The 24,499-nt window shown below is 46.6% G+C and overlaps 1 protein-coding gene across 3 annotated transcripts in view; it reads right to left on the reverse strand.

Annotated features, from left to right (window-relative positions):
- SLC17A5 (solute carrier family 17 member 5) overlaps positions 1–15,522 on the reverse strand; it is a 418,561-nt gene extending 403,039 nt beyond the window's left edge. For all 3 annotated transcript variants that reach the window (XM_078648061.1, XM_078648062.1, XM_078648060.1), the window contains exon 1: positions 15,306–15,522. In XM_078648061.1, the coding sequence (XP_078504187.1) occupies positions 15,306–15,405 (100 nt within the window). In that variant the 5' untranslated portion in view covers positions 15,406–15,522. The remainder of the gene's footprint in view (positions 1–15,305) is intronic.
- Between the last annotated feature and the right edge of the window lie 8,977 nt (positions 15,523–24,499).

Below are 24,499 nucleotides of genomic sequence, written 5' to 3' on the forward strand. Positions count from 1 at the left end.
AGAAGGTTCAGGGACTGGCAAGTGGGTGCACTTGCCAAGTCGACATGGCAGTCACTGACTGCACATAGGCCCTGCAATTGCAGGCCTGAGACACACTTTACAAGCTTGTAGGAGAGTAGGGTCTGCTATCCTATGGTCACCCCAAATTTTTGCTTTTTGCTTCACTGGTTTTCGACTACTGAGGCTGTGGGCCTGCTGATCAGACCCCCAGCCTGCTGTTCTCTCACTAAATTACTGACACATGTGCTATAGGCACATACCAATTGGAAATGGACTCCTTGTCAGCCCCTGTATAATGCACTATAGGTGCCCAGGGCATAGGGGCCACCAAGGCCTACCAGGGGCTGCAGCATATCTTTTGCCACCCCTGGCTGGTTCTTAAATTGACACAACTGGCTGATCACTCAGCTGGGGTAAGGTGGTGTAATCACCCCTTGCTTAGATATAGTATACCTATATCTAAACCTATATCTGGACACATGTAAACCTGTGAGCCACTCCTATGGAAGGCCTCATCAATCCTGGAGGCAGAGTGCGTGGTTTTATGTGAGATGGAGCTCTAGCATGAGCTGAGCCTGTCTGCAGCTGTCGGGAACAACTCCCTAAGCTGTTTCAGGATAATGCCATACCATATACTCTTAAGTGCCTTATAATCCTCGCGGTTAAATAGCAACTTTGGTTTGGCTTTATCAAAACATGTCGTGTAAGGTGTCATACGATTTGGAATACTATCCCCTCGCCAGATCTGGCGACGGGGATAGCATTCCACCCCTCTAGAGGGGTAAGACATGTTGCTTTACCTAAATGCGGTTAATTTCTCCAAAGACCTTAGATCCACAAAATGGATGCCTCTGCCACAGACAAATGTCTGGACCCCTGCAGTTGACCGAAACTCGACCAAATGGGTCCTGGACAAAGGGTTTCCTGTCACAGGAGGGTGTCACCGCCCTCCAGACAGGAGATAGTGGATTGTAGCAGGGAGGTTTGAAAGAAACCAGACACTGCTTGGGGCGCACAATGTTGCCCCTTGCATAATCCGGCCAAACCGGTTCTGGGGCACTCCAGCCCTCGTGCCAGGGCGGCCTGGATCAAAGGAAGGGGGTGTATCCACCCACTTCCTGGGTCCCACCCATAGGGGGGGACCTAGCAGGTAATCACGCCCCCCAGATTCGAATAAGAGTGGGAGCAGTGCCAATGCACATCAGATTTCCTGGAAGAAACATTTGAAACGCAATTCTGGACCCTTCGCCCTCCATCTCAACGTGGAAGCCCGAAGAATCTCCCTTGTGGTCAAGGAGTGACCACCCTGCAGCAGCAGGCACCATCCAGCCCTCGACGTCTACTTAGTTGAAGTTCCCGCCGGAACTCGAGCGACTGAGATCGACGAGATCAAGCCTGCCTGCCTTCCAACAGCCCGATCCACAGTCCCTGCAAAGCTGAGACCCGTGGAGGCGACCGGAAGCGTGGGGCACGCCATCTTGAATTGACCACGAGACGCTGACCGTGCAGCCCACGAGTGACCCTCGAAGCTGTGCACCGGGGTTTGAGAAGCCCCCACCCTGAGCTACTCCTGAGCCGAAGTTCAGCCCTCCACACTCGACGAGTGCTGCGTGGGGCCCTTCTGCTCCATTTGGCTCAACGCGTTGGCCCGGTCACTTGCCAGCCGGCTAGTGGTCCCTGTGCCGACGAAACTACGAAGAAGACTCGTGAATCTGGTTGCTCCAGATCCACACCAGCTCCCCTGAAAAGGAGCCCCGACTCTGACCTTCCTGGTCCGAGTGAGAAGCAATCTTCCGATCCCGCGTGGATTGCTCTTGCCAAGGCTTGTTTGCTCCAAACTTGAAGCCGACTGCACCGACGGTGAGAGCCTGCGTGGGACAGATCGTGACCTGCTCCTGGACGTCGCAGATGCCCCAGAGCCCACGTGACAGCGGAGAGAAGCTCCTCGACGACCACCTGATTGCGCTGACATTGCCTGGTTCCGTCCTGGTTCCACCCTGGTCACTGCTGAGTGACCCAGACTCTGTCCCCTCTGCTTTCAGGTACCCTTCGACTTGAGTCCACCCTTGGACTCCACCGGACACTTCATCTTTAACCCGCCTGCAGCCCTTTCAGCTTCAAGCACCAAGAGCCTGCGTGTCAGAACCCGACGCCACTTCGACCCTGTGCACCCACTTCCTGTGGGTGAGGTAACTTTGCTCCGCCGGTGTTCCCACACTGGTGCACACCTCTAGGGTCTGTGTGTTAAGTTTTGTTCCTCTAGGTTCAGCGGAAGTGTCCTTTAACTTTAACTTTACAACTTTTACGCACATTGGTTAACATTGGTGCGTGCGTCCGCTTTCCGCACATCTCCCGAATCCCGAGGGCCATTCCCGACTTCAGCATTGCTTGTCCTGACTGCTCCCAGCGATTCCCTAGGCCCTAGGCCTAACCACTGCTCGAGTGGCATCTCTTATACCACTTGTTTAGTATATGGTTTGAGTGGCCCCCTGCCCTCATCCATAATTGTGCAACTTTGTATGTTTAAACAGTGCTTTTGATTTAACGCTTGTGCCCCTTTATTCATAAAGAATACTGGGGATTGTTTTTAGTAATAAATACATATATTTTTATAATATATACTTGTGTGGTGTCCTTTCATTTGGTACTACAGGATTGTATGTGGTAAAACAGCTCGCTTAACACGACCTCTTAAGTTAAGCCTTTAGGCTGCTTAGTCCATGCTACCCCTAGGATAGCTTGTCTAATAAGGTTGACTTACAACCAGACACCATAAGGGATTGTTTGGTCTGATAACAGGTGGTTCCAGAATTGGAAACATCACCTATCAGGCCAACTTCTCACATTGGTGGCAGCGGTGGGATTTGAGCTTGCTGTTGTTTTACCATTGCAATCTTTGTATCAAATTGAAAGATCACATCAAGTACCTCTAGGTACATATAAATCAAAAGCTTAGCATATTAAGTTCTACTGAACTTAGTAGTTGTAGATTAAAGGGATTAGCACACCCTGACTACAACTCACTAGCAAGGTACAGTAGGAAAACACTTAGTGTAGGTAAGTGCACCACTTACACCTCACTAGCAGCCATGTCTGACACAGGAAAAGCCTCAGGGTCTACTCCTGTGACAGTTGACCTTACCCAGGCAACTTTTGGATATGACAAACTAACCCGAAGAGACTTGATTGCCTTGTGCAAAGCAAGAGGGTTAAAAAGGGGCAGAAGCCCCACCTGCCAAATCCTGGTAGAAATCCTAGAGCAGGATGACTTAGAAAGGGCAAAGGAAGCTTCCCTAGAAACAAGAAATGGAGGGAACCCCCTGTAACTGACCCCCCTCAGGAGGAAGAAGAAGAGGAGGAGGAGGACTCAGAAGTTGAGGACTTAGAAGATCAGGATCAGAGGGGTAGCCAGGTCCCAGTTGCCAGGCTTAGCCAGGCCAACTTGGACCTACTGGGGAATGGAGAGGGCCAGCACCTCCCCAGAACCCACCATGGGATTCTCCCAGGCAACAGAAGAGTGAGATCTCCCTCAGGGGACTCTCATATTTCTAGTGCCTCCAGAGAATCAGAGAGAGGCATGACTGCTTCTCAGAGAGCTGAGCATAGGGCTAGGATGAGGGCTGTCAAACTCCAAATAGAGAGAGAGGAGGTAGCCCTGAGTCAAGCTAGACTTACCTTAGCTCAAGCTAAACTTGCCTTGGCAAGAGAGCAGAAATTAAGTGGCTTAGATGCCACTGGTGGCAGCAATTTTCCAAGAGAAAAAGACAGGGGCTATGACAATAGAAACCTGACAAAAATTGTGGCCCCCTTCAAAGAAGGGGATGACATCCACAAATGGATGACTGCTCTTGAGAGAGCCTGCATGGTACAGCAGGTTCCTGAGGATCAGTGGGCTGCAATTTTGTGGTACTCCTTTTCTGAGAAAGGGAGGGACAGGCTCCTCACAGTTAGACCTGAGGATGCCAAAAACTACTCTGTTTTGAAGAGTGCTCTTATTGATGGGTTTGGCCTAACCACTGAGCAATACAGGTTGTTGTTCAGAGACACCCAAAAAGCACAGACTCAAGACTGGACTGATTTCGTTGAGTGTGCCACTAAGGCTTTGGAGGGTTGGTTGCAGGGAAGTAAAGTTTCAGACTATACAGGATTGTACAATCTTATGATGAGAGAACAGATCCTTAATAACTGCACAAACCAGCTGTTGCATCAATACCTTATTGACTCTGATCTGACCTCTCCCCAAGAATTGGGAAAGAAGGCGGACAAATGGGTCAGAACAAGGATTAAGCAGAAACCCCAGAACCAAGGTGGTGACCAGAAGAAAACAGACCAGAAGGGTGGTAATCAGAATCAGAAAGATAAAGAAAAAGACCAGAAGTCTTCAGGCCCCCAAACTAATAGTAAGGAGGGTGGTTCCCAGAATGGAAACAAGAAGAAGAAGAACAAAGGTCCAAAGACACCTTGGTGTAATACCTGCAAATCAGTTTCACACTGGGGCAGTGAGTGCACCAAGGCAAATCCAGTTCCCACCACTCCAGCTCCTAAAGCAACTGCAACCCCAAGTACAGTAAGCAGTGGTGGAACACAGTCCAAGGGTGTAGCTGGGTTGACCCTGGGTATTGAAGTAGGATCTGGCCTAGTCAGAATCCCTACACAGGCAGTTCTCCTGTATGATGTGGACATTGAGTTGCCCACTGCAGTGAGCCCCAGTAACCTGGGCAAATACAGGCAGACTCCCTTAATTAATGAGAAACTGGCTCAAGCCTACAGGGACACATGTGCCAGTGTCACAATGGTGACACCTGACTTTGTGGACCCTGGACAGATTGTACTAGGTGAGAGCTACCTAGTAACCAATGCAAGCAACTCCGCTACTTCCCATAGTGTGGCAGTTGTGAACTTCTCCTGGGGAGGGGTTGATGGCCTAAAGAAAGTTGTGGTGAGTGCAGACCTACCAGTAGACTGTCTGTTAGGCAATGACCTTGAAAGCTCAGCATGGTCAGAAGTGGAGTACAGGACTCATGCAGAAATGCTAGGGATTTCAGAGCATGTCCTTGCCATGACAAGGGCTCAGGCTAAGAAGTGCCTTCCTGAACCAGTGGTGGATCTTGGAACAATAGACCAACCACAACCCAAGAGAAGGAGCAAGAGAGGAAAGGCTCAGCCTTCCACCTTGCCCCAGGTTGAGGATCAAGTTTCAGAGGAAACTGATTCTGCAGTCCAAGAGGAGACTGTCTCTGAGGAGCTTGAACCTGACCAGGTTGAGTTTCTGGGGACAGGGGGACCCTCAAGGGCAGACCTGAGGCAGGCTCAATTAGATTGCCCTTCCCTTGAACCCCTCAGACAGCAGGCTGCTGCTGGGGATGCCCAAGGTACCCATACTGTGTATTGGGATGAGGGACTCCTTTACTCAGAGGCTAGAGACCCCAAGCCTGGCATGACCAGGAGGTTGGTTATACCTCTGCAGTTTAGGGGGTTCCTTCTTACCTTGGCCCATGATATTCCCCTTGCAGGACACTTAGGCCAGAACAAGACGTGGGACAGGCTTGTTTCACACTTTCACTGGCCTCACATGTCAGAGGATGTCAAGGAGTTTTGTCGCTCCTGTGTCACTTGCCAAGCCAGTGGTAAGTCAGGTGGCACAACAAAGGCCCCCCTAATACCACTACCTGTGGTGGGAGTTCCCTTTGAAAGAGTTGGAATTGATATTGTGGGTCCAATGGACCCCCAAACAGCATCTGGGAACAGATTCATACTGGTGGTAGTGGATCATGCCACCAGGTATCCAGAGGCTATTCCCCTAAGGACCACCACAGCACCTGTGGTGGCAAAGGCCCTCATTGCAGTTTTCTCAAGAGTGGGCTTTCCTAAGGAGGTACTATCAGATAGAGGCACGAATTTTATGTCTAGCTATCTGAAAGCAATGTGGAAGGAATGTGGAGTAAACTATAAGTTTACCACCCCATATCATCCACAATGCAATGGGCTTGTGGAGAGATTTAACAAGACCCTAAAAGGCATGATAAAAGGATTACCAGAGAAGCACAGGCGGAAATGGGACATTCTTTTACCCTGCCTGCTCTTTGCTTACAGAGAGGTCCCACAGAAGGGGGTTGGCTACAGCCCTTTTGAACTTTTGTTTGGCCACCCTGTGAGGGGTCCATTGTGTTTGGTGAAGGAAGGATGGGAGTTACCTCTCAAAAAGCCCAAACTAGACATAGTGGACTATGTACTTGGTCTCCGCTCCAGGATGGCTGAGTACATGGAAAGAGCATCCAAAAACCTGGAGGCCAGCCAAGAATTACAGAAAGCTTGGCATGACCAAAAGGCTGTGCTGGTAGAGTTCCAACCAGGACAGAAGGTGTGGGTACTGGAGCCAGTGGCTCCAGCAGCACTCCAAGACAAATGGAGTGGACCCTATCCTATTATTGAGAAGAAGGGGGAAGTCACCTACTTGGTGGACTTTGGAACACCCAGGAGCCCTCACAGGGTAATCCATGTGAATCGCTTGAAAGCATTTGTGGACAGGGAGGACATGAGCTTGTTCATGGCCAAAGATGGGGATCAGGAGGAAGAGAGTGACCCTCTCCCAGACCTGCTTTCTCAGAACCCTGATGATGGTTCAGTTGATGGAGTAGCCTTGGCAGGCAGCCTCACTGACCAGCAACAGATGGACTGCAGACAAGTTTTGCAGGCCCACAGGCATTTGTTTTCACTCACACCCAGCCAGACTGACTGGTGTACCCATGTAGTGGACACTGGTGACAGTCTGCCTGTGAAGAATAAGATCTACAGGCAACCTGACCATGTCAGGGATTGCATCAAGGCTGAGGTGCAAAAGATGTTGGAGCTTGGAGTGATTGAGCCATCAGAGAGCCCATGGGCCAGCCCAGTAGTCCTGGTGCCAAAACCTCATACCCAAGATGGAAAGAGAGAAATGAGGTTTTGCGTGGATTACAGGGGTCTCAATGCTGTCACTAGGAAAGATGCTCACCCCATTCCAAGAGCAGATGAGCTCATTGACAGATTGGCTTCTGCCAAGTTTCTGAGCACATTCGATCTGACAGCTGGCTACTGGCAAATCAGACTAGCTGAGGAGTCAAAAGCCAAAACAGCATTCTCTACCCCTAGTGGTCATTATCAGTTTGTGGTAATGCCCTTTGGTTTGAAGAATGCACCTGCCACTTTCCAAAGGTTGGTGAACCAAGTCCTTACTGGGTTGGATGACTTTTGCGCAGCATATCTAGATGATATTGCTGTCTTTAGCTCCACCTGGGAGGATCACCTGATCCACCTGAAGAGAGTTTTGGAGGCCCTGCAAAAGGCAGGCCTAACTATCAAGGCCACTAAGTGCCAGATAGGGCAGAGTAAGGTTGTATACCTGGGCCACCTAGTAGGTGGAGGCCAGGTTCAGCCACTGGAGAGCAAAATCCAGGCCATACAGGACTGGGCTCCTCCAGTTACCCAGACACAAGTCAGAGCCTTCTTGGGCCTGACTGGGTATTACAGGAAGTTTGTGAAGAACTATGGGTCTATAGTGACACCCTTAAATGACTTGACATCCAAGAAGATGCCAAAAAAGGTTCAGTGGACAGTTAGCTGTCAGAAGGCATTTGATGACCTGAAGAAGGCCATGTGCTCTGCACCTATCCTGAAGAGTCCTGACTACTCCAAACAGTTCATTGTACAGACAGATGCTTCTGAGTTGGGGGTGGGAGCTGTGCTCTCACAACTTAATCAAGATGGTCAAGACCAGCCTATTGCTTTCATTAGCAGGAGGCTAACTCCCAGAGAGAAGCGTTGGTCAGCCATTGAGAGGGAGGCCTTTGCTGTGGTTTGGGCATTAAAGAAGTTGAGGTCCTACTTGTTTGGAACTCACTTTCTGGTGCAGACAGACCATAAGCCCCTCTTATGGCTTAATCAGATGAAGGGTGAAAATCCCAAACTGCTCAGGTGGTCCATTTCCCTACAGGGGATGGACTTTACAGTGGAGCACCGCCCAGGGACTGACCATGGTAATGCAGATGGTCTCTCCCGGTACTTCCACTTAGAACATGAAGACTTATCTGGTCAAGGTTAGTTTAATGTCCCTGCGTTTGGGGGGGGGGGGGGTTGTGTAGGAGAGTAGGGTCTGCTATCCTATGGTCACCCCAAATTTTTGCTTTTTGCTTCACTGGTTTTCGACTACTGAGGCTGTGGGCCTGCTGATCAGACCCCCAGCCTGCTGTTCTCTCACTAAATTACTGACACATGTGCTATAGGCACATACCAATTGGAAATGGACTCCTTGTCAGCCCCTGTATAATGCACTATAGGTGCCCAGGGCATAGGGGCCACCAAGGCCTACCAGGGGCTGCAGCATATCTTTTGCCACCCCTGGCTGGTTCTTAAATTGACACAACTGGCTGATCACTCAGCTGGGGTAAGGTGGTGTAATCACCCCTTGCTTAGATATAGTATACCTATATCTAAACCTATATCTGGACACATGTAAACCTGTGAGCCACTCCTATGGAAGGCCTCATCAATCCTGGAGGCAGAGTGCGTGGTTTTATGTGAGATGGAGCTCTAGCATGAGCTGAGCCTGTCTGCAGCTGTCGGGAACAACTCCCTAAGCTGTTTCAGGATAATGCCATACCATATACTCTCAAGTGCCTTATAATCCTCGCGGTTAAATAGCAACTTTGGTTTGGCTTTATCAAAACATGTCGTGTAAGGTGTCATACGATTTGGAATACTATCCCCTCGCCAGTTCTGGCGACGGGGATAGCATTCCACCCCTCTAGAGGGGTAAGACATGTTGCTTTACCTAAATGCGGTTAATTTCTCCAAAGACCTTAGATCCACAAAATGGATGCCTCTGCCACAGACAAATGTCTGGACCCCTGCAGTTGACCGAAACTCGACCAAATGGGTCCTGGACAAAGGGTTTCCTGTCACAGGAGGGTGTCACCGCCCTCCAGACAGGAGATAGTGGATTGTAGCAGGGAGGTTTGAAAGAAACCAGACACTGCTTGGGGCGCACAAGGCTGCCCCTTGCATAATCCGGCCAAACCGGTTCTGGGGCACTCCAGCCCTCGTGCCAGGGCGGCCTGGATCAAAGGAAGGGGGTGTATCCACCCACTTCCTGGGTCCCACCCATAGGGGGGGACCTAGCAGGTAATCACGCCCCCCAGATTCGAATAAGAGTGGGAGCAGTGCCAATGCACATCAGACTTCCTGGAAGAAACATTTGAAACGCAATTCTGGACCCTTTGCCCTCCATCTCAACGTGGAAGCCCGAAGAATCTCCCTTGTGGTCAAGGAGTGACCACCCTGCAGCAGCAGGCACCATCCAGCCCTCGACGTCTACTTAGTTGCAGTTCCCGCCGGAACTCGAGCGACTGAGATCGACGAGATCAAGCCTGCCTGCCTTCCAACAGCCCGATCCACAGTCCCTGCAAAGCTGAGACCCGTGGAGGCGACCGGAAGCGTGGGGCACGCCATCTTGAATTGACCACGAGACGCTGACCGTGCAGCCCACGAGTGACCCTCGAAGCTGTGCACCGGGGTTTGAGAAGCCCCCACCCTGAGCTACTCCTGAGCCGAAGTTCAGCCCTCCACACTCGACGAGTGCTGCGTGGGGCCCTTCTGCTCCATTTGGCTCAACGCGTTGGCCCGGTCACTTGCCAGCCGGCTAGTGGTCCCTGTGCCGACGAAACTACGAAGAAGACTCGTGAATCTGGTTGCTCCAGATCCACACCAGCTCCCCTGAAAAGGAGCCCCGACTCTGACCTTCCTGGTCTGAGTGAGAAGCAATCTTCCGATCCCGCGTGGATTGCTCTTGCCAAGGCTTGTTTGCTCCAAACTTGAAGCCGACTGCACCGACGGTGAGAGCCTGCGTGGGACAGATCGTGACCTGCTCCTGGACGTCGCAGATGCCCCAGAGCCCACGTGACAGCGGAGAGAAGCTCCTCGACGACCACCTGATTGCGCCCGACATTGCCTGGTTCCGTCCTGGTTCCACCCTGGTCACTGCTGAGTGACCCAGACTCTGTCCCCTCTGCTTTCAGGTACCCTTCGACTTGAGTCCACCCTTGGACTCCACCGGACACTTCATCTTTAACCCGCCTGCAGCCCTTTCAGCTTCAAGCACCAAGAGCCTGCGTGTCAGAACCCGACGCCACTTCGACCCTGTGCACCCACTTCCTGTGGGTGAGGTAACTTTGCTCCGCCGGTGTTCCCACACTGGTGCACACCTCTAGGGTCTGTGTGTTAAGTTTTGTTCCTCTAGGTTCAGCGGAAGTGTCCTTTAACTTTAACTTTACAACTTTTACGCACCATTGGTTAACATTGGTGCGTGCGTGCGCTTTCCGCACATCTCCCGAATCCCGAGGGCCATTCCCGACTTCAGCATTGCTTGTCCTGACTGCTCCCAGCGATTCCCTAGGCCCTAGGCCTAACCACTGCTCGAGTGGCATCTCTTATACCACTTGTTTAGTATATGGTTTGAGTGGCCCCCTGCCCTCATCCATAATTGTGCAACTTTGTATGTTTAAACAGTGCTTTTGATTTAACGCTTGTGCCCCTTTATTCATAAAGAATACTGGGGATTGTTTTTAGTAATAAATACATATATTTTTATAATATATACTTGTGTGGTGTCCTTTCATTTGGTACTACAGGATTGTATGTGGTAAAACAGCTTGCTTAACACGACCTCTTAAGTTAAGCCTTTAGGCTGCTTAGTCCATGCTACCCCTAGGATAGCTTGTCTAATAAGGTTGACTTACAACCAGACACCATAAGGGATTGTTTGGTCTGATAACAGGTGGTTCCAGAATTGGAAACATCACCTATCAGGCCAACTTCTCACAAAGCTGCTTCTGTGGGTGGCGCAACCAGTGCCACAAGTCCAACAGCAACATTTGATTTACAAGCCCTGGGCACACATGGTGCACTGTACTAGGGTCTGACAAGTAAATCAAATAACCCAATCATGGGGTCACTAATTAGCACAACAATTTAACATAGGGATCACTTGCACTGTGGCACTGAATAGCAGTTACACAGTGCCAAAGCATATAAAACAAGAAAACAGATCAAAAACAGAGGAGGCAATCAGAAAAAATGGAAGGGAGACTCACACCAATTATACCAGGTCTAACAACCAATCATTAGACCACTGAGTTAGCAGACACAACCTGGAACTCAAGAAATGTGGCAAGCTAAGCAACAAAACTGTACAAATAGGTGGACGCACTGCACAGCAACAGATGACACATAAAATAAGATCATGTGACACCTACAAGACTATGTCACAAGAGGGCAAGCTGACATCAAAGGCATTTGGTGAGAAAGGAAAGTGCACACATTTTATTCTGAAGCATACTGAATATTACAATGTCCAAGGGCAAAAACGCATGCCAAAGAACAAAAAACAAGAAAACATAGGTAATGGAAATGTATTTTTTTTCCCCTTGACAGTGACATGTACACTGAAACTAAATGCTTAAAAGTCTTCAGGGCACAAGCTGTTTCTTCATACTCATTGTGGCATATGGTGCATGAAATAAGGGGATCCAGCCAGATTCTGGATCCGACAGCTATTACAGAGCCAGAATTTGGCCGGACGCAGTGAAATATGCTGAATTTCTCCCGGTGAAATGTGCCAACCCCTGGAAATATTCAGCAGCACCTGCATGTTGTCAGCTTTCTGTTCAGAGCAGCAACCTGCAGGCGGTGAGAGGAGGTATGATTCTTATTTTCACTTCCATCTGGGCCAAATCGCAAAGGCCTGATTTCAAAGGGTCCATAGCCTTTTTTTTGCTTAAGTATCATCATGGCAGAGAGCTATCTCGAGACTAATATCTAGATCACATGCAATGGAGGGAAAAAAAGGCACACATTGTGTTACCACTTCACAAGTACTTAAGAGAAACTATGATTTGAAGGTTAGCTTTTAACTTTGATCAGCCACTATATGCACGAAATACGCATGCACTGTAAGAATGTCAGTGGTACATCTGTGTACGAGTAATTAGACAAATAATGATTTGAAACGCACTAATCAATACACATTTTATTAAATTATTTTGTAACACTTCTCATTACAATGTATGGTGTCTATTGAGTGCTTTACATCAAACACATGGACAATAAATCAAACAAGTGTGTAAGTCAATGTACAGGAACATTACTTAAGACAGTGAGGGTTAAAAGGTGTAAGGGTCACATATTGTTCATAGGTGTAGGCATTATATGTTAACTGAGCACGGTCAGAGAAACACAAAACCGGGATTTGAAAAAATATAACACAGTGGTTGGAGTGGTCTGTACTAAAAGGACTTTATTACTGTTGAGATCAATAAATACGATAGCAATGTACACCCTTATATATGCACGCATAGTAGTGCCAGAACCAGTAAATGCAATACTGATGTACACGGTAACCTAAACACGCACAGTGATGTCAATAAAAGTCTAAAAGCAATATCGATGTACACCGTAACTAATGCACGCATAATGACATCAATCTCAGTGAATGTAATGTTGATGTACGATGTAACAACTGTACGTATAATAATGAGAATAATCGGTATATATAATATCAATGACCATCATGATACACGTGCACACACTCACAAACTTGTATTATTGCTGTTGGAATCATCCGAAATGACCTCCCCATCAACTCCAAGTCAGAGATACATGGTCAAACAGGCCCTGCAAACCAAATTAAATCCTACTGATTGACAGGTCATAGGGTTGGTTATACGTAGCCCAAAGACAAATGCGCACCCAGGGAAAACCCTGATGGATACCACAGATAGGTAGTCGCACCACAAACAGGACCAAGGAGATTGGCCCAATAAAACACGTTTGGCCAAAGGCACATGCTCCCAAAATACAACAAAATTAGATGCCACATGTAGTTAGGAACACTCAGCCAATCAGGTCACGACAGGTACACCACACGGGGTGATCATGCACTCACCACACCGGACATCTGGACACACACACACAGACCCACACCATCCCCTTCCCCTCCCCCCCCCCAGGTTGAGAGCCATCTGTCTCCCCCTTATCAGATGGTTGTATTTGTTATTTATGACTATGATGCTTTTCAAAGAATGTTGAAGTATTTTATTGTACCCACGAAACGTACTTATGATGTGCGACCAAAACTTTTGTACTCTGAGACTGTCTTCAGATGCGCCTCTGTTGATACACTCCGGCTGCTGCATTTAACTATACCAACTTGTTCTGGTTTTGCCAAACGTCTCTGGTCTTTTCATTTATTTAAGGTAAATTCATATTCGATCAACATTACTACCCAAAGGAACTCTTCATTGCAACCTTAGAATAATGACAAATAGAGGAAAAAAACAATGAGTTCCAAGCCAGTGTTTTGCAGTTTGCATGTAGTTCCTTGAGACCGGTTCATAAACACTGTTCTACATTTGGATTGTAACTTATAAACTCAGGAATGTGGAATTCCTATAGCCCAACGCCCAGGACATATTGTTTGGGGTCAAGGGCAACAAGTTTTAATGTGTATTTTGTCCTTCGGACAAGTAGGCCCAACCCCCTGCAGCACAAACCCTTTGGCTGACAGTTGCAGTATCACATTAAGGATCAGGGAAGGGCACTGTCTGCAGTCAAGTTAATATTTGTGTGCATATGTTAATGCTGTTCAAACTTGTTTTCATGGTTCATTAATTGAAAGCCTTTATTATTAAGGTGAGCGCTGTAAGTAAATGTAAGTTCTGACTGCACTAATGACAGTGGTTCCAGTATAAAAATGTGCACACACGGTTTCGAAGTTTAGCAATATGAGGCTATGCATTATACCCTCAGAATGCTTTCTAATTAGATGCAAATATTTGCATAAGCTTGAAAGCAAGATTAATAATTATTTGCTTTCAATATAAAATGTTCCTAAAAAAATGAAAGTAGGAATTTGTTTTTGCTAAACTAGTGTAAAATTACAGGTACTGTTTCTTTGCAGCTTCATTTAGTAAAATGTGTTGATGCATGCTAGTATTACCCAAAAATATTCTTTTGAAAAAAATCAGTGTAACCAGTTTCAATAAGGTTATGGGAAACATACAAATAAGCATTATCAAAGCCAGTAGGTCTGAAATGGGCGGTCAGCGTTTTAGTTTTGGCAATGCGCGACTTGTTTTGGCATTAGTTACTGGCAGTGAACAAAACTAAGAAGAGATTAGAGAATTTTAATAAACACAAAAGGCCATGGTTAACGCCAGACCAAATTTGGGGCCCAATTAATAAAGAAAGTCTCAAAAGTGCTCCCTTTTTATATGTCCTTGCATGAAGTGCAGCTATATGACTTTCGTGATATGAGCCCTGGCATAATCAGAGAGGCTATACAAGAGCTTTTATATAATGAGATTGCTGCCACACTGCATGGCACCAAAGAGACAAGTGGATTTTGTTACAGGATAAACAGATTTATGAAGCAACCTGTCCCATGAACAAGTAGATATTTTAATAAATTCCACACTCCAGTAAACTGCAATTAACAGACATAGCTACAATAAATACAAATCTGTGATCCGCTTGTTAAACGAAGAGCTTTGCAGTAGGCACATTAACCCTCTATACTACTTTATGAGTCAAATCAAATCTGTGACCAGACAAAACATATCTTTCCAGAAAGTTCATTAGCAGTAGGCACATTACCCCTCTATACTACTTTATGAGTCAAATCAAAACTGTGACCAGACAAAACATATCTTTCCAGAAAGTTCATTAGCAGTAGAGTTATCTCAAAGTACTATGCCCTGAAATTGCTGGACCCAAAAATTCCCAACAGCAGGTGTTTTAACCCTTTAAGGCAGGGTAGGTATCCTGTCACATAAGTCGCCTTGGCAAATCTTTTTCAGGAAGCTTTGTAAAAAACATAAATATATATGCTCACTTTAAGACGCCACCGCTTTCCTGCTGCAGCACATTAACTTAACGGGTAATTTTTCCCAACTGCAACCTTGGGTAGCACACCTAATATAACAATTTGCACACTACAAAGCACACCAGTGGATAACCAGGCGTATGCCTAAGGAATGGCTTGACCTTATACTGTTATACACACTACCGTAAAGCAGACCGGACAGGAAAGAACAGAGCACTGCTTGCTCGTAAGTACTCGCAGATTTCACTGGACTTGCACTCGTGAATTATTACCTTCAGAAAAATTGGGAATCAGCTAGAATGGGCACACGGCTGACTTACAGGTCAAGGATGCTTTGAGTACGAACCCACACCTTCTTGCCACTGCAGGACATCTGCCGTACGATGCTCACCTTTGGTTGGTGCTACCTGATGCTGTGGTACTTCTTCATCTTTAAGAAGCGGGCTGACGTCCGACCCCTCTTCAGATTCACTGTCTTCATACTGCTGCATGATCACCAGACACAGCAGCAAAGTGAATCGCACATCACCCCCAGCAGCCACCGATTCAAAACACAGGAAAGAGCTACGTGATAACGTCACGTGCCTGCCGACGCCTGACTCCCCATTCTCTGCGCATGCGCTAGGAAAGCGGCTGAGTAAGGCTGTTCTGCGTAACTGCGCCTCTTCGGCCACAGCTCAGTAACGCAGCCCAGCAGAGAAAAGTTTGCTCTTAGTCTGATTGTTAGACCTACGCTTGTCAGAAGTTCGGACTCCATTGGGAAATATCTTTTTTAGGTGGAATACAAAATAAAATTACAAATCATGAACTTGTCTGATCCCTTCCGGCACCACCTAAACAAGGAGAGAAATGTAAGTCACACTATGCACATATAAATCCATACTTAATATTGGCTCACTTCAACATATATCAGACCCCCCAGGATATAGCGGCATGGATTTGCAAATTTAGCGGCACAAAAATGAAAATTTAGCGGCACAAATATGGAAATTTAGCGGCAATTTTGCGGCATTTTATTTGGCCATTTTTCCTACAACAAACACATATATCTTTGTTTTTTTAGTTATTTAACAGCGCGAAGCTATGTATATTTGTTTTATTTACAATGTAGACACTTTGTTTGGTTTGATTGAAAGGTAGATTTAACATACGTCCGGTCCTACTCTTGCCATGCCGGACAACCTTAACCCTTGCCTTCTACTCTCGATCCCCTCGCTCACCCTACCACTATGCTTCAAAATGGTGCGGCCCAGGGCCCCGGCCGTCACCCGTGTATTGGTGCATACCAGACTTTTTCTCCTGGATCACTTCCCTCATTTGGCTCTGAACCACTTTTAGTGCATTAGTGCATTAGTGCATGAGGCCATTGGACAGGTCTCTTGCTGGGGTTGGCATGCACATATTGCATTTCGGAACTCTCTGAGTCTCCAGGGCCCGTGCCACCCTTTTCACAGTGGATTCACAGCAACAGTAATAGACGCCCAATGATTCTTGCAGTGTGGGGAGAATTATACCGTTTAATGTGGGGGATCATACATTCTTGTTACTATATGGCCCCACACTTCACTAGAGTGCCTAATATGGTCTCTCCAATGCAATACGTCTTGCAACATCACCAACAGTGTCAGCATCCCAGTAGGCTGATGTCTCATATGGAACATACATACCATATTCATGTCACCTCCTGGGATCGTCGTCAAAAACAAATTTGCCAGAGACCCTGAGGTCTTCATTCCTTTTAAATGAGTTCATAATAGTTTTTGCCAAGACGTTTTGAAGTTTAAAAGGCAATTCCGCTTTGCATACAAAAAAACCTAACACCTCCTTGAAGCATATGCTAACATGAAAAAATATATTAATTTCTCTAAACATTAAACACATTTAATGTGTGCTGCACAGTATAGCACACAGATAATGTGTGGAATTGTTAAGAACAGTCTATGTATAGAGTTTTGTACTGGAAAAGGGGTGCTTTCAATGCAAATCAATGCGAGACAGCAGCATGCTCGAAGGATGTGCACTGCGTTAGGCAGCCTGTATGTGCACCAGCAATAGGCAATTGTTTTGTGAATATAGCTCTAGGATGCTTTCTTCCCGTGTGTAATGCAGTGCTAGTAACTTTGGTTGCTGTGCTAAAAAATAAAACAATCTGCCCCTTAGTTTGCATGTCTGGCCTGCAACCCTTAACCCTTGCACTCTCAAGCAGATGGTGACTATCCGATTGATAATTAATCTATCTGTGTCACTTCTCTCGCCTCAGTTCACCTCACCTCTCCTCTCCTTAACACTCTCCTTAACCTCTCTTTCTTTCTCTATGTACCTTCATCCTCTCCACCTCTCTATTTTAGCGTTCTCTACCTCGCCTTTCTCTCTCAATATACCGCAATCGACTTTAACTCCTTCAGCCTCTCTATGACCTTGACCTTTTCACCATCACTCTGTGATTACATCTTGATCTCACTCTCAATTCTCTCTACCTCAACTCTCTCTACCTCATTCCTCTTCCTGTGACATGCTGCACGTTTTCAGCCTGACTTCCCTGTATCTCTCCCCATCTACTTCTCTTCTAATAGAATCTCATCTCTATTTTTACCTCAACTCTTTATCGCTTTGTTTTTCTCGCTACAACCTTATCTCGTTTTCTATCTCTCTTTCAGCCATTTCTCTGTTTCGCCACTCCCCATCTTTCTTACACCTTTCTCTACCTCATTCCTCTCATTACCTGACCTCACTCTACTCAGTGGTGTAACATAAGCCAAAGGAGCCCCTGTGGCGCAGGTCCCTGAGCACCAGGGGTCCCCATCAGCACAGTACATGGACAGCGGGCCCCTAGCCTGGCAGCTCCTGACTGGGTCCATGGGTGAGGGGGCCGACTACGATTACTTTGCAGGGGGCCCCCCCAAGCTTTGCTACGCCACTGAACGTCTGTGCTCATTCTCTCATGAGTTGTGCCCCCTCCTGCCTCAAAGATTTACCTCATGAGCCTGCCACTTCCAAAGCCCCCTTGTCCTGTCCTTTTTCTCTGGCTGGTGCCGTTGTCCCTCGCTGGCCGCAGTGTGCTTCGTTTCCAGGTCTGAGCACTTTTTAAACTCTCAGAATAATCTGCTGCGTAATTCCATAAATAACCTCTTGATGGCGATATACTAATATCTATTATGGAAGAAAGACCAAGAGATTACGAGCAAAATGTTTCCCCACATTTAACATTTTTTTGCCATCGAGAACGCAGAAATAAATCCCAGCATGGATTCACATTTTTCAAATTTCGCGGGCCGTTTTGTAAAAATCGCTGCATTTTTACAAAACGGCCGATTTCGCGATTTTTTTTTTTGCAAATCGCGAAATCGCGAAATCCTGGAGGGTCTGATATATGCCAATACTCCGGATTCAGCTAGAGACTACCAATTTCATGTCTAGTCTCCAGCCTCTCGATTCGTCGGTGGGCTTCAGACTGCAGGGGCTGGTCTTTTGTGACTCGGATTATGCACTGCCAGTAACCTGCTCCTGCAGGCAAATACACAACAATTTTGTCATACTCTCTCTGTCTGCCATAGTGCTCTGTGATCCTGAAAGGTAAGGAAACAAACGATGGCACAGCCAGTAGGTCTCGCATTTGGGACCTTATAAGTGTTCTGCTATGCAACAGTTGATGTGGTTGCACCAGGGATATTGTGCTGCTTAACTAAATACTTATAAGGTCCCAAAGACGAGACCTGTTGGCTATGCCAATGCTTGTTTTCTTAATGTATTGCGCTACCTACCATAATGTACAGTTTATAGGTGGCAGCATGCTCTCTCTTGTTTCCTTTACTTCCAATATTTACTTGTATGCTTAATAATGATTTTGTTTGTGGTTTTCTGGTAGCGAGACGGATCTTGGAGTGAACAGCCAGCAATCAGAATGGAATATGCAGCCAAGGGCAGGACTATTGACTTTGCTAATAAATTTAGACACCAATTGAAGAGGTTCATGTTCTGGAGTTTATCTTCTTCTCTGATGTCTTTCTTTACTGATTGCACACCTGCAAAACTTCCTTTATTCAGAAGGTGTAATTGATTGCAATCGAGCACATTATACACAGATTTCTCAGCAATCCTATGCATCTTGGGCAGTGTTAATGTCTGATTAGCCAATATTAACAAATATCCGAATACATGCATTAATTCATGGAATATGATCCTGCTCATAATCCCGGCCCTAGGATTCTGATATAAAAAGATCCTTCCTAGAGCAAGAATGTTGACTTGTAATATTGTTATTGCTGCTGGTGCACTTCGTACTTCTCAAAAATAACTTTCAGCATCTGTATAAAATTAACCTCCTAAGATAATATTTCCAGCTCCACCCAGTTCTCATTTTGCACAATGTTTGCAGTTTTTTTTAACCCCTTGCATGCTGCCGCAATTCTGCGCCTGTGCGGCACTTTTAAAGAGTGGGCGGGTTCATGACGGCCCCAGCCGTCATCAGCACACGAGCGCCGTAGTGCATGACGGCTGTGGGCCGTCATCCGCATGCAAGGGGTTAAACTTTGTTTATTGGTTTAAATCACAGTCATACAGTACATGATTGGAGGACATAGTGCATATTTTCAGCCAGACAATCCTGCAAAACATTAATTAAGGGTATACATTACATATCTCCTACAAGTCTCGCTTGACTATGCATCTCCATTTCAACAATAGGCGACACACAGAGATCTCCCCTATGTTTATTCCACTGTGGCCACTTCCTATCCCATTTCTTGGGGCATCCCCGAGCCGTGTAAACCTCAGTCTCTGCCAGCATACATCTATCCATTTCTGTGACCCAATGGGTGATATGAGGCAGGTTTGCACTCCCCCAACTCTTAGCCAATTCTCTCTTCACTAGAGTATATCCCAGTGTTGTGAATTGTTGTTCCACGTCAGTGACGTCAGTAGCATCCCAATTGTTTAATATCCCCAGCTGTGGGTTAAGTGCTATAGCTTTCCCTAGGGCTGTACACATGTGATTCGTGGATCCCTCCCATAGGGGACATATCATGGGGCAAGACCACAATGTGTGAAAAAATATGGCCTTCTGACCACAACCCCTTATACACCGGTCATCGGGCCTAGACCCTATCCTAGCAAGAACTGTCCCTGCCAGGTATGATCGGTGGAGTATTCTAAGCTGAATCAGCCGAAATCTCTGGGTGATAGCCGCAACACGCGGGGACATTAGCGCCGATTGCCAGTCTTCATCCTCTATAGGTCCTATGTCGTCTTGCCATCGCTATCAGAGTTTCGGGAAGGAGTCTGGCATGTTGTTACTCAGCTTCTTATAGGTTAAAGATATTGCTTTCGAGTGGAGCGGCCCATCAAGCAGGCGATCCTCCAGAGGTGACAACTCCGGTATAAGTCGTTATACAAAAAAAGGACACAGTTCCATGACCAGTGGGTGCGTGTATGTGGCCCACTGTACAGATACAAGAAGAGAGAAGGTAGAGGCAAGAGAAAAGGAGGAAAAAAGGTTTGAAAAGAGGTAAATACTATTCCCCGGTGTCAAGGATACACTCCCGAAGGGGAAGACCAAGTATTGCCTCTCTTTCGCCGTCACACACTCCGAAGGATGTCATGCTTCATCATCGGGCTTTTTGTGCTCCTCGTCAGACCGGTGCTGCAATGTCTGACGGGCCCCCGAAGGGTCTCTTTGGCGGAGATCTTTTAAAGAGAAAACGCCGTATGGTGTATGCAGGTGTGGGGGCGGGGATTGAAGCTGGGAGGGTTTCTTTTTAAGTGAAGAAGTACGTGCTAGTGAGTTAAAAATACCTAAGGGCATCCAGTCTGAGGTACTTTTATTTGTATGGTGTCCTTGGTTGAGTAAAAAACCAACAGGTTAGTGTGTCACGTGAGGTTCCTATGTGCCTATGTGACTGGTCAAAAGGTCGACATGTTTCACGCCTGGGTGTCAGATAGATCAGTGGCGTTTCTTCAGGACCTAGATTAAAGTGCACGTCTAATAAAAATGGTGGGGGGGCACATACATAAGGATATCCATTAGTATCCTTGTCACTGGTAGTGTAGTGTCCTAGAGCCAATCATAGGGTACATACCAGGATCTCCGCAGGTAGATACTGATGTGTGTGCCTGTAAGGAAAAAAAAAGGGGTGGGAACAAAAGGAAGAGCGAAAATAAACGTGAAAGACTCGTGTTATACAGTCCTTGAAGTCAGGGACCGGGTCAGCTTTCCACCGGTTATGGTGGTATGGATCAACGGACTGGATGAACACTTGCACTTTACATGTACCATGAGCGACTCTGACCTCCCCTTTCTAGATCTCAGAATCATTTTGGAAGCAGGAGTACTGAGAACCACACTACACAAAAAAAGTACAGACAGCAACCTACCATATGGGTAGTTCCTACGGATAAGAAGGAACTGCTCCAACATTCAGGACTATGAAGTAGAGGCGGAGCGCCTTGAAAAGAACTTAAGGGACAGACACTATCCCGCCCAGACAGTAGCAAAAGCGCGGAAACGGGCGAAACATAACAACAGACAAGCCCTACTGGAAGAAAAAGTAAGGGAAGAAAATCAGACCCTCACCTGTGTAACCACGTTTACACTCCTATCGAATAAAGTGAAGAACATTGTCAGACGGAACTGGAAAATACTTAACAGTGACACACTCGATCTGGCGCCACCCCGCTTTGCCTTCAAGAGGACAACTAACCTCCGTGATACCCTAGTTCACACTCGCCCCCGCGAAAGGACCAGAACTAATGTAGACACCACACTCTGGGATTTTCCACGAGTTATGGGGCACTACCCCTGTGGGAACTGTCACGCATGTTCTACAACAAAACCTACCAAAATACTATACCTGGGCAACTTTACATGGGAACAACGCACCCATACCAATTGTAACTCACAAAACTGTATCTACCTCATTACGTGCCCTTGCGATCTGAAATATGTTGGAATGACATCCCGGCAGATCAAGACTCGCATCAGCGAGCACAAGAGCACAATAAGACGAGGAAGGATGGCGACCAAACTAACTACTCGACAACAAAGGGAGAGATAGGGAAAAGAAGACACTCTCTCAGTCCCCAACCAATTATGCATAAACAAGAAAAGAGAGGTCAGATCAATCTCTGGTCAATCTTTCAGAGATCTCTAAAGACCACAAACAATGGAGTCAAATTAAGGTTAACACACCCGTTTTGGGTGGTAAAGAAAGCCCTCACACACCGACCTAGTCAGTGTCATGCTTCATCATCGGGCCCCACCAAAGAGGCCGAGTGCCTCTTTGGTGTGCTACGACGCCAGAAAGACTGCGGAGCTGGTTGTGTGGGGAGGGCGTGCTCTAAATTACAGTGAAAAATTTAAAAGTGCCTTAAAAAGGGTATCAAAAACAAATTTTAATGAGTGATCCCTAAGGCACAGAACAAAGAGTATTAAGTGTCTGGATTTAGTTGCCAAGGTTCAGGGTTGGTTAAATACAGAATATACTCAATCTTTAGTCAACATGTTTCTGCCATAAGGGTGGTTGTTATTTACCAAGGCATTCGTCAGGACTAAACCCCGGCGGTATGGGCTCTCTAATCACCCACCCTAACCTGGGGACGTGAAAGTGAAAATTTAAAAAGGTGAAAAAGTGCTTAAAAATGGGGGAAGAGTGAATTACTCATTCCAAAAATACTCCTAAAATTATGGAGTGTTACAGCACCTGTAAAGTGAAGGACACAGACAAACAGAAGACAAACATAAACATTATTAATATGAGCCTTTCTGAATTATCATAGTGCTCCATGATATGTGGCTTTTAGTGGTATTCCCAAAGTAAACATTGATTTTAAGCACCATCCAGATAGCCCCTAGAGGATGATAGCGAATAACTCTGGGAAGTGACGTGCTAAGGGTGTATTATTTACAAAAAACGTACTAGAATGGGGGGATTTTAAAAACAAATGCGTGTACTCCTTATGAAGGGATCAATGGACCTAAAAGGTCTGTGCCCCTCAAGGTGGTATCTCAAGGTAGAACTCTCGCTTTAAAAAGGGGCGCTACTAGCCTCTTTCAGACTTCAAAGAACAGTCCCTAAGTCTTACTGGTAAATTGAAAGACAGAGGCTATCCAGCACCTATCCTGACCAAAGGCTTCAAAAGAGCAAGGAATCAACCAAGAGAGGCACTGCTAGAGGATAAAGTCACCAACCCTGATTCAATACCTCTCACGTGTGTTACCACGTACAGCAGTCTCTCGAATTTGATGAAAAAATCTATCAACAAGCATTGGAATATACTGACTTCCTACAGAGAGGATTGGGAGAAACCCCTATTCTCTTTCAAAAAAGGACGAAGCCTAAGAGATTCCTTGGTGCACACCCGTCCCAGAAAAAAAAACCTTGAATCTACACCTACAGTCACTGGCGCTTGGGGTATGCCCAGAGTTGTAGGACATTACCCGTGCTCTAACTGCAGTGTTTGCCACTTGACCGAAGCTACTAAAACTCTTTCGCTTGAAGCTGGAAAAATATGGACCCAAAGAGAGCACACTAATTGTAACACATGAACGTGGTGTACTTGATTACGTGTCCCTGCCAGCAACGCTATGTTGGCATGACAACGCGTAAGATAAAACAACGGATCTGCGAGCATCGGAGTAACGTCAGATGCAAAAAACTGACCACGAAACTGAGCCGCCACTTTTTGGACAGAAACCACACTCCGAATGATATGAGGTGGACGGTAATTGAAGTGGTGAGTGGCTCAACCAACATAACCAGCAGACTTTTTGAAAAAGAGCAACGTTGGGTGTATCGATTGGGCACCAATGTAAATGGGTTGAACGATGATATCCCATGGACCTCAGTACTACCTTGAGAATACTGCCCATGGTGATACCACTATTCAGATGCATTTCCCGAAGCAGTGCTGTGGCATTGTTTACCTGTAATGAACCTGCGATTGCCTGACCGGAGACTACGCTCCTCTCACTTAGTAATCATCAAATGCTGTTCCGACAATCTATGTCTGCTACCAGGGTGAATATTAAGCCTTCCTGATACGATTGGCTTATTTGCACCACTGCCCATTGATTAATATAGCGGTAAATTTCCATCTAAAATCCAGATTAATATTGGGTGAATTTTCACAATCAGTGCTTTTATATTTTCCATATTTGGCACTTTGACTATTGTAGCGGTAACATTCCAGCTCCAATCCAGATTAATTTTGGGTTTATCTTTAAAACCAGCGCTTTTTTATATCCTCTAAATTTGGCACTAGCGCTGCTATTTAATCGATTTTTACAACACCGCCCCTGTAATAATACTAATCGAAGGGTCCTTTCCAATTGAGAATGACGGCAACCATGCCTCGTTCTCATTACAGACCGAGCCCTCCGGGGTGGGCGGGTGCGTCCCAAGCCTCGTTTTCGGCGGGACACGCCCACCCGGAAACAGGGCGCACACGCGACTGATTGTCCTTAAAAACCACATTGCCGGCCCCGGCTTTCCATCTTCGGGGTCCGGCATTGAGGCCACAACGAGGTTCACGGCGGATCGAGAGCACTGAGGGCGTGAGTAGACGCCGCTAACGAGGTAGCTGGTTTCTTCT

The sequence above is a fragment of the Lissotriton helveticus genome, chromosome 6 (genome assembly GCF_964261635.1).
Source record: "Lissotriton helveticus chromosome 6, aLisHel1.1, whole genome shotgun sequence".
Lineage (NCBI taxonomy): Eukaryota > Metazoa > Chordata > Amphibia > Caudata > Salamandridae > Lissotriton > Lissotriton helveticus.